The 19,219-nt window shown below is 43.7% G+C and overlaps 1 protein-coding gene across 1 annotated transcript in view; it reads right to left on the reverse strand.

Annotated features, from left to right (window-relative positions):
* Positions 1-17,827, reverse strand: part of PTDSS1 (phosphatidylserine synthase 1) — a 38,383-nt gene extending 20,556 nt beyond the window's left edge. Inside the window, exons 1-6 of the mRNA XM_053395590.1 lie at positions 17,493-17,827; positions 10,230-10,321; positions 4,337-4,381; positions 2,734-2,858; positions 1,057-1,215; positions 220-371 (exon numbers count right to left, since the gene is read on the reverse strand). Coding sequence (XP_053251565.1) covers positions 220-371; positions 1,057-1,215; positions 2,734-2,858; positions 4,337-4,381; positions 10,230-10,321; positions 17,493-17,671 — 752 coding nt within the window. The 5' untranslated portion in view covers positions 17,672-17,827. The remainder of the gene's footprint in view (positions 1-219; positions 372-1,056; positions 1,216-2,733; positions 2,859-4,336; positions 4,382-10,229; positions 10,322-17,492) is intronic.
* Positions 17,828-19,219: the final 1,392 nt, after the last annotated feature.

The raw sequence follows: 19,219 nt of genomic DNA on the forward strand, positions 1-19,219 counted from the left end.
TAGATTTGGGCTAGCCCTGTATTACAAATTGCCGCAATCCAGTAAATATTTAGCATTTCCAATTTAGGGATTCAGAATTATCGGCATGAATATATTTTAGCAGCCTGCAATGGGAAAACCTCCACAATTCACAATCTACCAAACATTACATTTTATTTCAGAGTTTTCATGCTGCAGTATCGTTAATATAATGGTTATTTGCATGTACTTGAGACCTACTTGAAGCTTGCCCAGTGATAGGTCCTCATCTCCAACCAACGACAAACTACCATGCCCAACCAGATGCCACCCCCGTTACATAGCAGGATGTCCAAAATGACTTGATCCCACCAGCATTCAGCAAAATTAGGCAGCAGGTGCATGAAGAACAGCTGCAGAATACAGCAAAAAGATTCTGGGTAAGAAATTCATTCAGACAAAGGTATCTCATTAACATAAGAATGTGACTTTTACAGAAGTTACAGGTGCTGAAAATACAGGAAATATTTTTCATACGACAGGTGAATTTGACCAAAGTCTATCAACCTACAGCTTCAGAGGGCTCTAGATCAGTTTGCACTTCTTGGTGAGAAAGCATTATTACACTTTCCCTCTGCGTGTTTCCAAAAGCTTACTGAGGAGACATGCATAGGGTTGCACTGTAAAATCAGTGCTGCAAATACTGCCTTTTTACTAGAAGATTTAATATTACAGGAGACACAAATTATAGGAGGAAGTACTACACTACTGGTTTTAATTTAAGGAACATAACTGAGACAAACTGCACATGCTATATAGTAATACTGAAGTCTATATTCATCCAGTATATTTCCAAGTAATTCAGTAAGTAAATAATTTACTTAGATAGGCTGACTTAAACATGAAATAAATCTGATTTGGCCATTCCAGACACTTGTGTGCAAGAGGAAAACTTCACATCTAGCATGTGTCAAATTTAAGGAGCAGACAATAAACTTGTGTTATGTTTGCAATGTGGACAAACTGCTAGGAGAGCCACATCAGTCATTCCCCACCCCAAGGATATAAAAAACTCCTCACTGAGAAGACGCAACCTACCTCGGTTAGCTCCCAGGTGATGCTAATAGTCCAGCACAGCCCATAGCTACGGATTAACAAAGCCTTCATTGCCCAGCCCCAGAAATGTCCAAAAGCAAATATGTCAAAATGGCTGAGGATTCGCTCCCAAGTAATAACATGGCAGTTCACAGCATATTCCTGTTGTTGATTTGGAGAAAGGGGAAGGTAGGTGTGTGTGTGAGAGAGAGAAGCAGAAGTTACAAGTCTATTCTGGAAACATTTTCGGAAGAAATAAAACTGCAGACTACAATATCAGAGTCTATCAGAGAATGTTATTTACTCGTCTTATGGTCCGCTATAGCTTAGCCTTGTATTATCATTAGTTTATATACCATTTAATGACAAAGTAGGTTTCTATGCAGGCTGCAGTATAAAAACAAATTGCACAAGCATTAAAACATAAATATCCGTTAATTAAAATACACAACTGAACAAAAGGTAAGTGCATGCTTTTATATAGCTGGATTGTAATAATGAACATGATGATCCTTCGAGAATGGCTAACAATGTAACTCTGCACATGTTTACCCAGAATTAATCCCCACTGAGTTCAACTGGACTTACTCCCAGATAAGTCTAAATAGTATTGCAGCCTAATTCTTTTTATTATTCTACTGGTCCTCATCACAGTACACGACTGAATGAAACACAATAAAAATTCTGTTTTCCACATCATTAGGGATAATTACTGCCAGATATGGAATATTCTATGTTTTAACCAAAAAAGGGGGCAAATTCTGCCACCTAAGTAAATTATACAAATAAGCATGCGTTTACCTGCTCTGCTTTATTTACTCAAGGAGCAATACAGAACACCTATAAATACCCCACTCCTGAAACACTGCCTTTGGTCTGAACAAGTTTTGTTTGCCCTCGGTGACATGGAGTGATAGTCAACTAAATTTTATTCAAAGTAAACCCTCTGAAAATAATGAACATGACTAAATTGGGTCAGAGTAGGACTTCGCTCAATACCACCCATAGTCACACAGCCAAATTGAACGGACTGCACATTGATGTCACTGTTCTCAGGAAGAAGGGCTGTTTTTCAAACAAAAAACTGCACTCAAGCTGCAGCCAAGAAGGCCGTGAAGAGACTCAGAAATGAATATTCACACCACTGCGCAAAAACGTGGCAGGCAGGTTATGCCATTTCTTTGCGACTCTCTCACAATTTGGAAAGCGGGGAGAAATCCTCCTCCCCAAGAGAGATGCATTTTGCAAGGAGAAAGAAATGTCTGTAAGGTGCACCCTCTCATATGCCACATCCCTGCTAAAAAGGCCACAAAACTTTAAACTTCCTGATAGAGAAGATGCTTCAACCTCCCAACCATATCCAGTATCTTTTAGTGGTGCAGCAATAAAACTGCTAGCCCATTTGCAAAGCTAAGCAGAGTCCAGTATGGTTTCAAACTGGATGGGGGACGTGTTGAAATTCTTGCATTGCAGGGGATTGGACTAGATGACATTCGGGTCCCTTCCAACTCTATGATACTAGTATATTATTGCATGATATTTGAACTTTCTTACAGTGAGGATTGGAGAATTCCTATCCCTTCTCAAAGGGATAATGCATGCTATTCTAACACAGCAATATGGTAGCACTATATCCACTCTGGAAGAAATATATTTTATTGCAACACCATCAATACACACCATGATGTCTGCTTCCCTTGTCGCATATCGGAGATTAGGATCGAGCCAGTACATCACGGATTTCACCTGCTCAAAGTTAAGGAAGAGCAGGAATGCCAGAAACAGAAAATAGAGAACACTCAAACCTGTAGGAAAACCAAAGTCAGATGTCCAAATGTTTGTTTGAAGAGCAATAGCTAAAATCACACAAACAAACCATGTTATATCAATGCCAATGGAACAATTTAGAGCAATAAAATCAAAACAATAGAATAATAATGAAGTATTCATAATTAAGCAGCTTCCGGAAGATTCTTCTCATACAATTCCACATGGCTAGAAATCTCCCCCGCCCCCATGAGGTACATGTGTGAAAATGTGAAATGTTGCATTCACATGTAACAGAAAAAGGAGCAAAACAAATGAGTATTGGACCATGAGGTACAACCCAGATTCTTCATATAACTTATCCACCATCGTTTATTCACAACCCTCCAGAATGTGGCAGTTCTTGATAAGTTGTTACTTCATTCTAACCCCACCGTCATGGTTAAACAGGTCACACTCAAAGAGGAATTTAAGCATCCCGTGGCAGCCAAGAGGTTTATTAATCCATCAGTCATAAAGCAGATGCAACCTTGGGTAGGTTTTTGAAGGGCATCCAAACTATTCATGTTGGAAATTCAGCTGTAATCATAATAGCTACAGCTGCTCCACATGCCAACAGATTATAGTTGTACAGGGTGTCATTTTTGAGAATACTGCTCAGTGCCTTGGGAGGCCGAGTCCCATTTTCCAAAGCAATTCTGGAACACTTGAGAACTGTCTCCAAATCTTTCCATACATTAAATATTAACATGGTTGTGAAATGTTCATTAAGATGCTGAAAGAAGGGAGACTTGCTGTACCTTCCAACCACCCCATTCCTGAGAGCACTAGAAACTGCCATGATAATGATGATTTATTATTTATACCCCCCCAAGGGGAGAGGTGATTGGGTACCAATGAATATTTGCATCTTGCTCTCCCGCCATTGTTCCATTCTAAATTTCCCTTTTCAAAACTCCAGTGCATTTGCATGCAGATACAATTAAGTCGAAACTGAGTTTTCATGACGAAGTGTCCTTTGCAATACCAATTAAATTTGCAGTCACAGGAATTCTGATCAACATCAGAGGGCTTGATCTTAGTGCCATCTCAGGAGATTTAGTGAGTAAGCACTAGAGATGGGAGCCTTCTTCTGTAGTGATTCTTTGACTCGGGAATGTTTTCCTAATTATTTATTTGTTGAGCTCACTCTTTCGCCAGAAACTGAAATCACTTCTGTTGCAACAGGCATTTAATGCATACCACTTAGTTCTACTGCTGCTGGTTTTAATGTGTAACATGTTTTCTTCTTGCTGCTTTTAGGCTTTTTCTTCAGTGTTAAGGACTGGTTAACATTGCAAGCTCTTTTCCTTCCTTTTTCACTGATTCAGTTATATGGTTCTATGATTATGCTGTATGCCACCCTGGGTACTTTTAGCAGAATGGCAGGAAAAATACAGTATTATTTTCAGGTAATGAATTACTATTTTTTAATGCTCTGGAATAGTGTGAAAGCACATCTTTAAAAACAACTTACCAAAAACCATACGCCATATTGCAGGGTGTGGGCGAGTGAAAGGCCCTGTAGAGAAAAAAGTTTTTCAATAACAGCAAACTGATGGATCAGAAAGAATCGCAACAGGTCATCTAAACATAATCTGAAGGAAATGCAACCATGCCAACCAAGAATCAATCCTGAGCAAGCTTTAAAACAAATCAAGTTTTCTATTTAAAGCCATTAAAGGAACTACTGAGACTAATATCTGGATAAAGACACAGATCCTCAAGAACTTCTTGTTGGCGACACTGTAGAAATTACCATGGTATCCAAAAAACAAGGCTCTCTATGTTGTGAAAACAGTAATAGAAAAGTAAGCGCCCAACTTCACACCCAAAAGCAGATGAGGATCTGCAGGAAGATCAATGCTTGCCAGCAGGAATTCCCAGGTAGTGGGAACATTAGTGCTGGCACATCAGGGAATTGGGATACATTAGCAACTGGGAAAGGCAGAAGTGAATGTGTGGGCCTGAAAATTATGAGTTTACAAGTGAAATGTTTGTGAGTGTGATGGTTCTGTCGAGGAGGAAGGGAGATATTGTGAGGACTGTGTGCGTACAAGCACACACAAATACACACGCTGCTTGTCTTTGTGTACTCTATGCGCAGAGATGCATTATATACACCACTACAGAGGCCCTTGTCAAGAAAGCCAGGATTTCCAGAGTTGGGAATGTGGCCAGGGGTTGCCATCCTTTCATTTACCGTACTTTCCATGTTCAGATTTTGCGTCCTTCCCATTCAAGTCACACCCCCAGCTGTGGCCCACATTTACTTTGACCCATGGAATGAAGTACTGAGCTAGCCCCTGCCTGCCTGCATTTTCAGCGGGAGCTCCATTTCTTTGTCCAATGTGAGTGTAGCTAGGAAACTGTTTTTACATATATTATGGAGGCTGCTTAAGGAACACTGGGGCATTTAGCTCCATTATTTTAGGATCCAAGCCAGTAACTCAATGAAGTTCGCAGAGCAGAACGAAAGCTTCCGGTCTTCCCGGTGTAGGGAGCTGCTGGGAGAAGGAAGAATTGCCCCAAACTGGGCAGACCTGTGCATAGTCTGGATAATTCAGACCTCTCTCAGCAGACCCTGTCCCTCATCCCTCATTGTTCAAGGAGGCTTCCCTTGATTGCAGCTGATTGCAGGGGAGAAAAGGGGACAGGAAAGTTTCCTTCTGTGAACTTCCTTGAGTTAACTTATCTTGGGATCCAAAGCAATTATTTCCAACATCTTGAAACTTGTGGTTAAGGACTTAAGGTTAGATTTCTGGAATCTAACCAGGAATTCATCCCATAGGGAAAGCAACTAAAAGCCATGGGTCACTCAATAAGGAGTCCCCCATCTACAACTTCTTGCTCAAAGCTTGTCCAAGAAGAACTCCTTTTTGCGTCTCCAGATGTTTAACAAGCCTTGGAACTAGTTCTCCTTTTGCAACCATATTCATCAGTATGGAGTACTGCCACCTTTTGTTGTTTTGCTGCCTATGACAGCCATTTTGTGCTGGCACCCATTACACTTGTAACAAGACTGGAGTACCTGTGCCTCCTTTTTTACCAAAAAAAATCCCACTGCTCGGAACAAATCTAAGTGCAACGACTTTAATCAACCTATCAAATTTTAGGGACTTATGGAAACCAGCCAACCAACTAAGATTATTGGAATCTGCTAAGAAATGGAGAGAAGGAACAAGAATGTATGTAGCACAAGATTGTGATACAGTTCAAAGCAGGTTACTAATCTAGGATCCCCATGAAAGCCTGGAGGCCCAATCACAGAATATATGTACTATTTTAAAGCTGCAAATCTAAACACAATTACTTAGGAGTTAAGTCCCTGTTAACACAATGAGACTTACTTATGAGTAAATATGCTTGGGATTGTGCTGTAAGACTGACAGTACTTTAGTCCTGAGCCCTCAAATTTTATCTCCTCCGTTTCTGAGGTTTACTTTCAAGTCACTTTGTAAAAAGCTAATTTTCCTATTCTGCGGTTTGTTTCAAATAGGGTACACAGGAGCTTGAATGAAAATAGTGTGAAATCTTGTAGCAAAGGAACTAGGTGACTGGCAAAACTGGAGGAAGGGCACGCCGGGCAGGCCACTTAAAACTTCCAGCAAGCCAGTCATTAGATACCACAAAGGATATCAAGTGCCATGCACACAGGTTGAATTCGGGTGGAAAATCGTTCCTCTCGGCTACACCACTGAAATCAATACCTTTTAGAGACGCTACTGAGATCAAATACAAATCCAGATTATATGGCTCAAAGCAGCTTAACGTGAGGTGTCCGAAGGCACACATCTGCTCAACTTTGCAGTCTTTGCATTAGAGTTATTTATGTCTGCATTTATCAGGTGCCTGGCTTTGTAACTTATAGCTCAGTGCCCTCTGTGTAAAAATGTAGCCCAGTGCAATCCCAATTATTCCTAGAGGGTATCAGACATCGTTTGATAAATCAGCAGTTCAGATGATGGAGTGGATGCTTCTCTGAAACCCCCCAGCAACAGCGCCACACTGGGAAGGTATTCTGGCTGCTGCTAAATGCTTCTCTTGTAACCTGGTTACCAAGGCAGTACTGACAATCAGGGCAAGGGAACTGGGCCAGTCTCAGAGGAGCGGGAACAAGTCCTCTTAGCAGCAGCTCCATCTCCCTGTGCAAGCATTCCCTGATATTCTGCCTCTTGCCAAAAATGCCCAGGACTGAATTCAGCTATAGCTTCGGTCAGAGAGAGCAATCAACTTTACTCACACCAAACAGTTACTATACACAGTTGCTTTTACTGGAAGAAAGCCAGTCACCATCTGCTGCAGATAATGACCACGGCTACTATCTATTCCCATACCAGACACAATGAGATCACTCTAATGTTTCCAGTAAGAGAGGCAGGCACAAGGTATTGAAAAACTGAATACTGGGTTTCAGTTAAGCAAGATTTATGGGATGTCACTTCCCTTTCCTCTCTCAGCAGTTTACCTAGGTACAAACTACCCTCTTTTAATCGAGTGTTGATAAACAGGGATAACAGTTGCAGTATGGACCTTCTGATGTGAACCCAGGTCTCAAATTTAAAAATACAATGCTTGTGGGATGAACTGCATAGCAAGTTAGCCTAGTCCAGAGGTGGTTAACCTTTATTTGTCTAGTCCAGAGGTGGCTAACCTCTATTTGGCCCAAAGGTCACATTTGCACTTGAAGAACCTTCTGGGGCTGCATACCAGACACAGAGGTGGCCAAAAGGGGGTGCGCCCAATCCCACACTTTTGCACAGGTGTTCTCTGCCCCAGCTCAGCTAATCCAGGCTATCCTTCCCTCCCTGCTCTCCAAACGATTGATCCAACAACCAGGGAGGGGTGTTTTACAACCCCATTCCCCATTAGGGTCCTTTGTTGGGAAGAGAGGTGTAAACCTCTCTGCCCACCCCAGTGCTGTGTCTACTTTATTATTCCCCTCCCCTTTTTGTTTCTGCCACTAAAAGAAGTGGCATCTTGAGGGATACATTTGCATGGGGGCAAGGGCTGATCAATCACTGTCCAGTAGGAAAGGGAAACTGACGAGAATATCTCAGGCTGCAGTCCTCATGGAATATAGTGGGATTCACTTCTGAGTAAGCAAGCATTGAAAAATCAAGCTGTTAGTGTCTCAAAGCTAATAGGAAGCTGCCTTGAGCCTCTTCAGTTTCAACTCAGAAGTTGCCACAGCTCAACAGTAGAGTACATGCCTTGCATATAAAATGGTGCCAGTTTTAATTTCTGGCATTTCCAGCTAAAGTGCCAATGGGTGCAGATTTCTGTTAGAAATCTTGGGAGAAATGCTGCTATTAATTTAGATGGACCATTGACCTGATTCAACATAAGGAGTTACCCCCACATTATACAAGAAAATGAAACAACACAATTGTTTTGCTCTGATTCTAAACATACCGTATTTTTCGCCCCATAGGGCGCACTGGCCCATAGGACGCACCTAGTTTTTTGGGGGGGAAATAAAGGGGGGAAATTTATTTCCCCCTCAAGCGCGGGGCTGGGGCGGGGGATGCCCAAGCTTCCCCCGACCCCCGAACAGGCTGCTATCTGCAAGCCTAGGGAGCCCGCGGGAAGTCGCACCGGTCTCCCCAGGCTTGCGGATATCTTTTCCCCCGAGCTTGTGGGGCTGGCGGTGGGGAGAAGCATGCTTCTCCCCAGCGTCAGCCTCCAAACCAGGTTGGGGAACAGCAGGATGGCAGCGCTCCGCCTCCCCTCTGTCCCCCAAGCTTGTGGGGCTGGCGCTGGGGAGAAGCCCGCTTCTCCCCAGCGCCAGCCTCCAAACCAGGTCGGGGAACAGCGGGGTGGCAGCGCTCCGCCTCCCCTCTGTCCCCCGAGCTTGTGGGGCTGCCCGATATCTGCACGAAGCTCGGGGTGCGCTGTGCAGCACGCCCCAGGCTTCGGGATGCAGGCTGCTATTCGCAAGCCTTGGGAGCCCGACGGGAACTTCCTGAAGCCTGGAGAGTGAGAGGGGTTGGTGCGCACCAACCCCTCTCGCTCTCCAGGCTTCAGCGAAAGCCTGCATTCGCCCCATAGGACGCACACACATTTCCCCTTCATTTTTGGAGGGGGAAAAGTGCGTCCTATAGGGCGAAAAATATGGTATTTATTTTGAGCAGGACATATGGATTTGCAAGGAGGCTTACATCCAGGTAGGCATGTTTGTGATCACACCTTTTATTTGCATTTAACCACCTCATATCAGAGCACCTCCTCGATTACCATGCAATTATGTGTAGCTTTTCCCCCTCTTTCTTTTTAAAATTCATTTTCTTTGCTGAAGAGGTCAAAGAAAGGGCTCACATTGTTTCACACGACTAATCATAAGAACAAAAGATTTAGAAATTTTAAACTCATTTTCTATAGCTGGAAAAAAGCTGCTTCAATTTTAAAATGCCCTAATTGCAAATCTTTTTAATATAGCAATAAAAATGCATGTTATTTTTGTTAAATATTGTTCCAAACTGGCTTTTGCTGTAGTAGGGAAGTAGGGGGAAAGTTGTTAAACACTTTCCCCACCCAGAAAGCTGTTTCCTACCACCTCTCCTTCAGGAAAGCAGCACCCACAGCACAGGAAGGGAGAAAGCAAGAACATCCCTTTTTAGGAAGGGTATCAAGAGGAACTTGCATATTTATAAAATAAAGCATATAAACATAACTAAAACACATCAACAGAAGACAACAGAAAAGCCTCTATCTCAGCTTTCCCCAAATGGGACTCCATCAGTCACAGCCAGTAAATAAATTAGGGCAGTTAAGGTCCAAACCATATTGTAGAACTAGAAGAGACCACAAGGGTCACCTGGTCCAACCCCTCCTGCACTGCAGGCATCTTTTGCCCAACATGGGGTTCGAACCCACAACCCTGAAATTATGAGGCTCATGCTATACAGCAGGCACCAGGTTGGGAAAGGCTCTTCTATGGGAGCTGCCTTTTTTATCCTGAAACTGCATATGCTGTGTCCGTCAAGAGAACTCTAGCATGCAAGACTTTATTTATTTACTAACTGCAATTGCATGGTTGCCCAACAACGTATGTTCTACTAGTATCTCACGGAAATTAGACTCATCTTTCATTCCTTTTTAAGAGTATACTCTGGAGTATATGTTACTGCCTTGTTTTGCAGCTTGGCACTGCACAAGATGCTCTTCCAGGGACCATCCCTTATCGAGGTGAAAGTCTAAGAGAGACTGTGACCATTCTCAGAGCAAACAATAGACTATTAAACCAGAGTACCCATAAAACAGTTTGCTCCCAAAGTCCCCAAGCACCTTTGTGTTTACCTTGCTCTCCTATCTGCAAAAGGAGTTGTAGGAAAAAAAAACGGTACAGAAATACTTGTGGAGCTACTTACCATTTGGAAAGGCTAAAACACTGATGATTAGAAAGAAGAAGATCACACAGAGGATGCCTTTCCAAATATTATCTTCTGGGGTTGAATCATCCCTAAAACAAAAAAGTTGGTAATTAAAACAACAACATAGGAGATTCAGGCTGCAATTCTATGTACATTTATCTGCGAGTAAATTCCACTGAACATAGCAGGCTTGATTTAATCTTTGTATACTACTTTCCCAACAAATAAATTGAGCTCAAAGTTGTTCACAGCAATAAAGCATAAAATACAAACATTTTCCAATAGAGTAAGCCTGCAACTTCTGCACATTTGACTTGTGCTCATTCAGCTTTATGAGCCTGGCAAAAAATATTTATCTAAAATATTAAAGAGGGCGGGTGTCTGGGAAAAAGATTTTGGTAATCCCACCCACTATTGTATGTAATGTGTTTTGACCATATGTGATTTGGACTTTAGGCGCAGTCCCCCCCCCCCCATATGTCGCAGGCTTAAGCTGTGGGGGGGCACTGTTTTACAGCTATTCCTTTCTTACCTGAAGGATCAGTTCCCAAGAGTAGCATTGGAGAAATGCCCTTTAGCACCCTTGTATTATGGGGTTCCTTTGGGGCCTATTCTGTCCCCAATGCTATTTAACAGCTATATGAAGCTGCTGGGAGCATTGGGAGATTTAGATCAAAGTGTCACCAGTAAACTGATAACACATTTCTCCATTTCTCTGTAACATCTGAATCAGGACTGGCTGGGAAGCCTTTGGATCAGTGTCTGGGTACACAGGAGGGCTGGATGAGGACCCGTAAACTGAATTTAAACCCTGGAGAGACAGAGGCCCTGTTGGAAAGAGGTTCCCATGTCTGGCAGAAAGGTTAGTTACCTGTTCTGGACAGGGTTGCACTTCCTTTGAAAGAACAGATACACAGCCTGGGGGTGCTCCCAGATACGTCTTTGTCTAGGCTAAGCCTGCTTTTCACCAGCTTTGGTTGATATGACAGCTATGGCTATTCCTGGACTAAAACAGTTTGGACACTGTGGTCTTGGCACTGGTAACCTCAAGACTGGATTATGGGACTGCAATGCACTCTATGTGGCGCCTGTCTAGGGCTGAACCCACATTGACACTGTGTAAAACCTCTGCTGAGGGAGCTGCGCTAGCTGCTAATATGCCACCACGTTCAATTCAAGGTTTTGCTTTTAGCATTTAAAGTCCTTAACAGCTTGGGACCAGGTTACCTAAGGGACTGCCTCGCCCCAGGAGTATTCCTGCCTGGTCACTGTGTTCCTCATACAGGGCACTTCTGAGACTGAAGACATGCCACAGGGGTGCACTCAGTTTGTACTAGAAACTGGGCTCTTAGTATCACAGCTCCAGCCCTCGGGAGTCAATTACCAGCTGAAATTAGACCCAAGCGTCATAATGTTCAGGTGCCTACCAAAAGTTATTTCAGATAAGAAGGCTTTCCCTGGGGTATGGCCCAGTCATTTGTGAAATATTAATAGTACATCTGTAGAAATAGCTTTATTGGTTTTTTAGTTTTTTGTGTGTGCATCATTTTCATCTTGTTGCACTCCGCTTCAATGTTTGTAGGCTATGGGGCAGTTCATAAATTTGTAAAATAAACAACCCCCATAATGTTTTAGACGATTTGCATCATATGTGCCAAGAAGACTGTCTACCACTGAGTTAGGCAAGGACAATGCAGCACTTGAATTTACTTTCTTCCCTAGCTCTTCTCTATAGAAAAGTATTGTGGCTCCAAGCAACTCCAGCTTTGCATTAAATCAGTATACAAGATATAAAATTTATTTTTATAAATAACAAAAATGGGGACTATCTTTATGAGCTCTCACACACTTATTCAGAAAGAACTGCGCTCCAAATGTCATCTTCTATGGCAGTGAATTCCAGTGCTTTCTATTTAAATAAAAATGCAAGGTCCAACTTTTCTCATCTGTGTTTTACACCTTGAAAAAAGGAAAAATAGAAGACGGCTGCTTTCAACCTGTAGATTTATTCTATTTCGATTCCCCCCCCCTTCTGTTGTTATATTTCCCCCACTAGGTTTGGCTTTGCTTTATAGTTGTTCTATGATTTTGCAAACCACCTAGAGCTGCGGTATGGAAGGAATATAGAGGGTTTCAAAGAAAACAAAACTATTACTGTTATTAACATTAGCACTTATTTTCGCTTTAAAAATTCTCACAGAAATGAAGGCCACCAAATGCTTTTAATAGTAACCAAGGGATACAGGTTCAGGCATCTCAGCTACATTAAGAGAAAGAACAATGACACATATTTAAGCTCTTTGAAGCAACGTGCATAAGACATAGGCAAGATTTTAAAATATTTTTTAAAAAGAGGTCATGACCATGATGGCATTCTTCTTAAGAACACTTCTCTGAATTTCTGCTAACACACTCACTCTGTCACGTCCTTGTTTAGCTCCCAGTGTAAGTAATCTGAGGTGGAAAAGGTGATGCAGGGCCAAACTAGCGTTGCACACAGGTGTTGGTTAACATTTCCCTAATGCTTTGTTTTAAAAGAAAGCAGCCTCAGGACACTCCAACTGGGAAGCAAGAAAGCCAACAGCTAGAGATGATGGGTGTAGCAGTTCAGCGACATATGCTCTAGGGCCACAGAAGTAGAGGAGACGGTGAAACAGGAACTTCAGGCTTACCAAAAAGCCTGGACATGAGGCGATTTAGGAGGATGGGGAAACGCATGGAGGAACCCAGTTCAAACTGTTTCAATGCCAAATCATCAGCTTAGATTATCATCTTGATCTACAGAAAAACAACTTGCCCCTGCTCCCCTTCCATAACTGATGATGAATCAAAACAGAGGATAATCTTGATATGTGGTCATGCCATCACATCAAGACAGGTGTAGCTGGAAGGGTAGTCTTGTGCTATTACAATGCATAATGTAAATTAGCTTGAAATATCAGCCTAGGCACGCTCAGCCTCCAAAATTAGAGACAAATTAGATGTCAAAATTACCATGCATCTGGTAAGTTAGCAATTTGTCGTCATCGTCTTTGCTCCATATTTGCTTTATGAGGCAAACACAGGAGGGGAAACACCTTTGCTTCCTAGCTCTGCCTTTGGCTAATACCCTTGTGCTTCTAGTTGTTCCTTAATCGTGCAACCTCTCTGCCAGGGACTCTGTGGTGCATGGCACAGGCTTGGAACAATAAACATCAGGGCTGGGAAATGGTTGGAACAATAAACATCAGGCAAACTTGTTGCAATGGAGCAGAATTGGCCTCTGTAGCGCCAAAGCACATGACCAGAACTAGTGGGTGGAAATTGGAGAGAAACAGATTTCGACAAAACGTCAGAAAACACCCTCACAGTACAAGCAGTTCAACAGCAGAACAGACTTGCTCAAGAGGTAATGGGCCCTGCTTCACAGAAGGTGTTTAAACAGATGCTGGACAGCTGCCCATCTGGGAAGGCAAGAAGATGAATCCAGCATTAAGCAGAGGGCTGGACTACATGGCATCCATGGTCCTTTGCAAATCTAAATCTAAGCTTCTAGGGATGGCCGACTGGCAGATCTGGGCACAATTTTTAAGAAGTGTCCTACAGGGTATTACCATTGGTCCACCCAGTCCAGCACTTTAGCCAGTTGCTTCTAGGCATAGGTAGGAAACTCAGACGTCTTGTGCCACCAGACCCCTGCCCAACTTAATCAAGGTATAGCAAAATCTTTTCCCAGTTTCATTCATACAGAAAAGAAAAACAGACCAAAATTGGCCACCCCTATTATTAACACTAACAAGTAGTGACAATGAAGCCGTGACAGTCTCTCTGAAGGACATAGGAACCGTATATCCAAACATCAGCAATAAAGGAAAATCCAAGAAATCAAAACACACATTATCACCAGAAAGGTGAAAATCCACTAAGAGAGGATGGTCTGGAAAGTTCATTTGCATAAAGGGATATCACTAGAAATGTCTTCAACAACATTCTGAAGGTTTGAATTTTTTTCCCCAGAGAAAAGCAACAGGCATTTAAAGAAATTTCAAAAGGGAAAGGGCAGCAAGGGAGAGGAAGGAATAAGCAAATAAATGAGGTAGTTATGTGAGGGAAGAAACCTGAACCCTTACATCTCCAGCTTGATCACTGAGATCATCTGCAGGAGCATCACTGGTCCCCCAAGTTGGCAAGATTCATCTGACAGCAACAATAACCAAGCCGGCTAATTCCTGTGGAATCCTCTGCCAATAGAGCTTCAGCAGGTGCCTTCTGTTTTAACCTTTAAATGCCTGCTGAGAAGTTTTCTATGTCAGCAAGCTTATGCAGGCAATTAAGAAAATATATATTCCTGTAATAGTAAATAGACGGTCTCCAAATTCAAATTTTTGCGTGGTTTTATTGCGTAAAGATACTGTTGTAAACACTTTGCTATTTTTTATGATATAGCATTATATAAATAGTTTTTATAATTAAATAAATGCAGCTGGTCCCAGCCGGGCCAGAGAAGAGGGGCTCACAGTATCATCTCTTTATAAAAGACACATAAAATAGTTGTGGAGTTGACTGAGACACTCTAGAGTTGTATATACACCATACATTTAAAACACATTGGTTCTTCCAAAGAATCCTGGGAACTCTAGTTCATTCCTCAAATTCCCATGACCCTACAGTCCCCAGGATTTGGGGGGCGGGGGGCGGATAATGTGCTTTAAATATGTGTTAGCAGCCCGGGACTAGAGGAGCCAATTAGCTGCTGGTCTTAGCCAGACTCATGGAAAGAGTCTCTGTATATCACCTGTACCTATAATGTACCCTGATGATGTACTCAACTTCTTAAACTTATGCTTAATTGAAACGAACTACACCAACATAACGCAACCATGCACTGAAAGTTGTGTCTATATATCCTCCTGTATTTTGGGGGGGAAGCAGTTCAGCTCAACTATTTTCAGAAAGGTGCTATATGAGCAATGCACATCCATTAGGGTTCTTAATTAGCATTTCTCATCTCTCCTGCAAACTGATGCCTACTATTTATAGTCACTTCATCACATTTTAGTATAGTATAGCAGCCCTGAAACTAGTACAAAAGGTGTACGCACAGATCACATGCATTCATGGCTTTTTCACTGCATTATGTATAGTATGAAACTGTGATTGGTGACAGCGATCCTCTGGCACACAAAGCTACATAAAGAGATGGAAAACTCTTATGTGCTATGGTCTACATGCTGCAGTTTGACACTAATTCTGATATGAAAGGCAACTCCATGTAGGAACTTTGTGAAATTGAAAGAGCCCTAAAACCACCTCCAATTTAATAAATGAAGAGTTATAATTTATCCAGAAAGCCTGACAGCTCAGTAAGTGACCAATACTTTTGTACGAAGTGTATCAGATGTACTTTGCCCTAGGGAAACAATTCAAAACACCTGCCAGCTAAGTGCTGTAAGATACTTAAAAAACAAACAAACCTCTTTCCCATGAGTAGCTTTATGAATTTGAGAGGGAAGTAATTGCTAGAAGCATGCTTTGACAAGAACAGGGTGGGGAATGAAAACTTCAGAAGGTTCTCTGTTTACTAAACCTATCCCACCATATTTGCAAAGTTACATAAAGGGAGCATACATTAAATTACCATGTCCAACAACGTATGAATCTAAATGAACTTCTAGATAGCTGGCCAGTTAGAAGGATTTTTCTCATGCCTAGCTTGGTATTTTGATTCTGCTCCACATATTTCACTCTCAGGCCTTTCTCGCCTAGTCTACTGGAGCCATGGTTCCAACCTGTGGGCTGCAGATCCCCAGGGACCACAGTCACCCCAATGGGTCCACAAGTAATGCTCCTCTAACCAGCGTTGATTTCCTCAGCCTCCCTCCTCTTTGCAGTGGCATCTCCACGTGCTACATTGTCGCTGAAGAGCTCGCACCCCATTGGAAGTGAAGGAACGTGAATCAGCTGCTTTGGCCTGTAAGCTTCCTTGCTTTCCTTCCTTAGTGCTTGGTGTATTTAGAAGAGCCCAACAGCAAGGCATAGCAATGCATTAGTTTTCTATCTTTGCCTTCCCAGCTTTGTCTGCAGAGACTCATTGTGCCGGGGTTTCATGGTCTTCTACACATAGGACTTATTGATGGGCCCTTAATTTGATTTTAACAGGCTCCATGCAGTGGACCATTAGCAGGATTTCTGCATCCTAATTCATAATTGCATTCAGATTCCTTAGGTTTAGCATTATTGGAGGTGGTTTATAGTGCTTTGTTGAGATAAATTCTGTGGATTGGGGTTGCCCAATTATGTTGTGTGTGTTCTCGTCATTTGGTGTGCAGATCTTTTGGAGCTGGCTGTGGTTCTGAATAGCATTTGTTGCTCACGCTCGCTGGCTTATAAAGATGAATAAATACATATAATAAATATAAATAAAAAACTGCAAACAAGTTAACTGTATACATAAAAAGCTTTACTTTTAGGGATTAGGGATTTCATTGAAGTCTGCAACTGGTAACGCTGATTCTATACATAGGAATATATTACATTGACAGGAATTAAAGTTTTCATTTTAATTCTGTTAGGGATTACATCAACTGAGTTTACGGGGGGGGGAATCAATTTGTATTTAGTTCAATTTGATTGGCTGGGTGGTTGATCATTGGGTATACTGGGGAAACCAATGAATGAATTCTTTATTATAAACAAATTCATCTTCCATACCTTTTTGAATCCATCAATTGGGTTGATGCATCTGGGGAAAATGAACGAATTTACATTTATGAATGAATATGCTACCTATTTAAATACCTTTCAGAATCAATTACTTGAACTGTTGATTGATGCGGGGAATAAGTAAGCAAATAAACACCAGGGTTATAAGGAAAACGAATTTCTGCTGCTTCCATTGATTTTGACACTTTTGCAAATTCATCAGGAAAAGGGTACTGTGCGATTCTGTGTTTTCTCAGATAACGGGGGGGGGGCTTGCCTATTTTTTTGAGGGTTTTAAAAAAAAATCCTTAGTGGAACTTACACCTCGGTAAACGCGCATAGGAAGAACCGATGGCACCCGCAGCCCATCTTTCTTCCCTGGAGGAACATAAGGACTCGTGAGAGATTTCCTCATTCGGGTGGTGAACCGGACCAAGCCCTTCTCCGCCTCAGCAGGGCTGACCGTCGCCATCCCCACCCACCGCAGCCGCTAAATGCCCCAGGGGGGCTCCTCTTCTTCTTCTCCCCCAAGGGAGCTTCTCCCACAGCGCTGCCCGCCCACCAACCCTTTTCTCCCACCTGGTGAAGGCGAAGGCCATGAGGCTGAGGATGGTGAAGCTGAGCAGGGTGATGGTGTGCGGCCGGTAGAAGAACTCCAGCGTGATGTCCTCCACTTGCTGCTCGTTGATCATGCGGAAGTGAAGCCGGTAGTTCACGTCGTCCTTGCTGAGGGTCCGGCTGCCCATGTACGACGCCATCGCCTCGCCGACCGGCGGCCGCCTCCTCCTCCGCCTCCTCCTCGCCTCGCCGGCGGCCACCGCGGGGGCGCCCCGCTCCCGCCGCCTCAGCCCGACCGCGGCCGAAGGAGCCGGCGCGGGGTGGAAAGATGGCAGGGAGCACGCTGGGCGGCTGTCCAGGCTGCTGCAGCGGCGCCGCGGCGGCCCCAGGAGGGGACGCGGGGGGAGAGGAGGCGCGACGGAGGGACGGGCCTTGCTGGGCCGCCGCAGGCCGCGGGGAGGAGCCGGCTGGGGAGCCTCGCCTCCTTCCCGCGCGTCAGAGGCCTTCGCCCGAGCGGGAAGCGCGACCGCAGCAGCGAGTCCGGGGCAGGCGAGGGCCTGCATGGCTGGGGCGAGCCGGGGACTTTCCTGACAGGGGCAACCCGGCGCCGGCGGGACGCCAGGTAAACGCCTCGCTTAGCTCTCGATACGGAGAAGGTTTTGTCAGAGCCGGGCCTCAGGGAGGGCGAGGGGCTGGACTCTGCGGACCTGGCGCCGGTCCGAGTTCATCTTCCCCTCCAGGAATCCCCTTTGGAACGGCGGCTTCTATTGTTGCGTCCCCGAAGGGCCTCTTGATTCGGTTCATCTCGATTCGGTTCTCTGCCCCAATCAGTGTGCATGCTTCGCTCGGAAGTAAAGCCCGGTCTCTGGGTTCAGTGGGGTTTGCAACCAGAAACGTGGGAAGCTGCCCTATATAGAGTCAGGCTGCTGGGTCCATTTAGCTCAGTATTGTCTGCACCAGCCTTTCTCAACTTTGGGTTCCCAGAGGTGGTTGGACTACAACTGCTATCATCCCCTAGCTAGCAGGACCTAGGGGTCAGGGATGATGGGAATGGTATCAAGGAATTGCAGAGCTGGAAGGGACCTTGAGGGTCATCTTGTCCACACACACCCGCAATGCAGGAATGTTTCTCCTAGCCTGAGACTCGAACCCACCACCCTGAGACTGAGTCTCATGCTCTACCAACTGAACTATCATATCATACAGCTTTTAGAAGACATCTGAAGGCCGCCCTGTAATGGGAAGTTTTTTATGTTTGATGCTTTATTATGGTTTATATATTCTGTAAGCCTCCCAGAGTGGCTGGGGAAATAATAAAATTGTAGTTGTTTTTGTTGTTGCAATTTAGTTGGCATCCAGCTGTCTTGAGAGACAATGGAAGAGTGCGCCATCAGGGTAAAGTCAAACAGTTTGAGAGTTACAGTGCCAGACCAGTATGGGAGAGACATATTTTATTGCAGCTTGGGCAGATGAAGGCTTCCAGTTTCAAATACACCATGGGGTTTCTTCTCTCTGCACTCCTCCCAGCAGTCATTTCTCCTTTGGTCACTGCTGTGGACATGTAGTCCACCTATCTGTTTCTAGGCACTGTGGTCATCTGCATGAGATAATAGTCCCAACAATATCTGGGGACTCAATGTTGAGAGCAGCTGGTCTACACTCTCCCAAGCTCCACCTGGAGAATGCAGGGGATTGAATTTAGGGCCTTTTGCATGGAAGGTTCTACCATTGAGCTAAGGCCCTTCTCC

The sequence above is a fragment of the Podarcis raffonei genome, chromosome 7 (genome assembly GCF_027172205.1).
Source record: "Podarcis raffonei isolate rPodRaf1 chromosome 7, rPodRaf1.pri, whole genome shotgun sequence".
Taxonomy (NCBI): domain Eukaryota; kingdom Metazoa; phylum Chordata; class Lepidosauria; order Squamata; family Lacertidae; genus Podarcis; species Podarcis raffonei.